Source organism: Anser cygnoides, chromosome 6, assembly GCF_040182565.1.
Source record: "Anser cygnoides isolate HZ-2024a breed goose chromosome 6, Taihu_goose_T2T_genome, whole genome shotgun sequence".
NCBI classification, from domain to species: Eukaryota; Metazoa; Chordata; class Aves; order Anseriformes; family Anatidae; genus Anser; species Anser cygnoides.
In genome coordinates, this window is record NC_089878.1 from 12,537,501 (window position 1) to 12,539,895 (window position 2,395).

Sequence of the window (2,395 nt, forward strand, 5' to 3'; positions counted from 1 at the left end):
CAACGAGCTCAGGTGCCACGTTCCGACTTTTCCCTATGAGAAGCGCCTCTCCAAGATCGACACGCTCCGCTTGGCCATCGCCTACATCGCTCTTCTTGGGGAGATCCTGCTATCCGGATGCGATCCCAAATCCTACGTGGAGGGGTGCCTGAGGAACGGTTTGCAAAGCCACCACCAGGCAACCTGGAATACAAGCGGTGAGAGAACAAATTATTTTATTTTTGGGGATCACGGCAATTCTTTGGGTTGCCAGTGGGAGTGAATCAAATAGCTTTTGAACACCGCTTGTCATATTCAAATGGCTCTGATGATGTACAACTTACCTTCAAAAGAGTGTAGGTAAATAGATGTTGCAATTAAAAAAAAATAAATCCAAACTTTGCCTCTAACTCTCATTTAAGGATCTTTCCCTTAAAAGTGAACTTGCTAAGCTCATGGGAATGGTTCCCTTTTCAAACCAGATTAAAGATTTTGTTTATTCTCAGAACACATTTTTAGACGTTGTTGTTCTCTGCAGAGCTGTTCTTTTATAATGTCACCTTATGGAACAACTAGATATTTTCTTTAATTTCGTTAGAGGTTTTCTTTAGCTTGTACCTGACTGAGAAAAACACATGGCTTTGAGCATAAACAAAATCTAATTTATTAAAATGCATATGTTAAAGTAATCAAGAGTTTCTCTGAGATACAGTGTTACAGTTAAACACTGAGAAGTTACACAAGAATGTGCACTGATTTCAGATTTGTTTTGAAGTATAAGGGAGTGAATGCCTATATGCAATTTATATTCTTACATAATTATTTATATATTAAAGTGAAGGACTGTTACTCTGTTCTCTATTTGGCTTGTAATTAATCCTGGTTTACAAGGGTTTGAACTTTGTGCTTGCTTCCACCAGATTATGTCACTTCACCAGCCTGCCATGTAGTGAAGATGGGAAATTGCCCAAGTGCCCAAGTATCAAGGGGCCTCAAGTCTCAGTGTGGAAGCAACAGGTCTTTAAAAGGCTTGGGTTACTTAGCAGTGCAGGGAGGAGCAGAGGGGGATTTTCAGTAGTTCTTGGCACTTTGCATTATAAGGTAATTAATCTTTCTAACTCCGTCCCTTTGCAGTTCAATTTCCTTTGGATTTTGTCACTTTTTGGAATTGGGCCTTGAAGCGTATCAGCCTTCAAAAAGTGTAGCATATTTAGAGGAAAGTCATTGCAAAAGAAAAATCCCCTTTCATTACATGGGGAAATGTCAAAGGGACAGAGCCTGAATGGAAAAAACAGGAAAAGTTAACTTAGTCTTTTCTCTTTCCCTATTAATTTCCATTAGCTACATGTCTGGGAAAATAAATCCTGATATATCACTGGTCACAACTCTCTTGAGTGCTGAGAACTTTTGTATTTTATTTTACAGCTGCATCCACCTCTAATAGATAAACAAGTTGTTTTAAAATGACACAAATGCCTCTCATAGTTATCACGTCTTTGTCAGGCTTCTAGTTAACTAATGTTTCTGAAAAGCTCCACTGGGAAACATCTTAATGAATGAAGCTGCTTTTCTGGAGCGGCTGAATAGGTGACTTGTTAAATTCTAATTTAAATGTTTTTAAATGTTTTTAAATTAATGTGGTATGTTCTTACTTTGTTTTCCTTTCTTCCATCTATTCTGTGTAGATCTGACAGCCCGCCTGTCTTGGGTAAAGTGGGATTAAGAGCTACCCAAAAGAGAGATCTCTGAAGGCAGTGTATTGCTAATCTGATGACCCGACTGCTGGGTACCGGCTGTTAAATTCTCAGTACTGCAAGCAAAAGCATGGCACTTCATTGATTGTCACAGATCGCTTTCTTTCTGCATGTCCAGCATCCAGACTCTCATGGTGTTAATTTGTTGTTGTTTAGGGCCTTCTGCTTCTCTTTCTTCTGGTTTCTCACACACTTATGTACTACTCTTGTATGAAAGTGAAAAAAAAAAAAAAAACAAAAACAAAACAACAAACCCAACCAACCAACCAACCAAATCAACAAAAAACAACTATTAAAAATCAGTGGCATTACAATCATAATAACATTTTGAGATTGCTGTTCCATTGAGTGAGAGCAATGTCCAAACCGCATTTCCAGTGCATGGGAAGACTTAATCCTGATCACAAGAATAAGCTAAGCACCATTCACTGTAACCTTTTGTTTGGCTTAAGATGTCCAGGGCAATGGGTGTAAAAGTTGCCAGTGATGTAGAGCACAAAGAACATGAAAGGCAAGCTTTCCAGGAGGTGAGAGACAGAATTTCTCTCCAAAACTTCTCATGCCTACCTCCCTATATGACAACTTTGGGAGGTCCGAGTTCAAACAATTTTGGCTACAAATAGCCAATGACTGCTAGCACTTGGGAGCCATCTCCTCTATGC

The 2,395-nt window shown here is 39.1% G+C and overlaps 1 protein-coding gene across 1 annotated transcript in view; it reads left to right on the forward strand.

Annotated features, from left to right (window-relative positions):
* Window positions 1–2,003, forward strand: part of LOC106034479 (helix-loop-helix protein 13-like) — a 2,874-nt gene extending 871 nt beyond the window's left edge. The window contains exons 1-2 of the mRNA XM_013178634.3: window positions 1–197; window positions 1,665–2,003. The exon at window positions 1–197 is cut by the window's left edge and continues 871 nt beyond it. Coding sequence (XP_013034088.3) covers window positions 1–197; window positions 1,665–1,702 — 235 coding nt within the window. The 3' untranslated portion in view covers window positions 1,703–2,003. The remainder of the gene's footprint in view (window positions 198–1,664) is intronic.
* The last annotated feature ends 392 nt before the right edge of the window (window positions 2,004–2,395 follow it).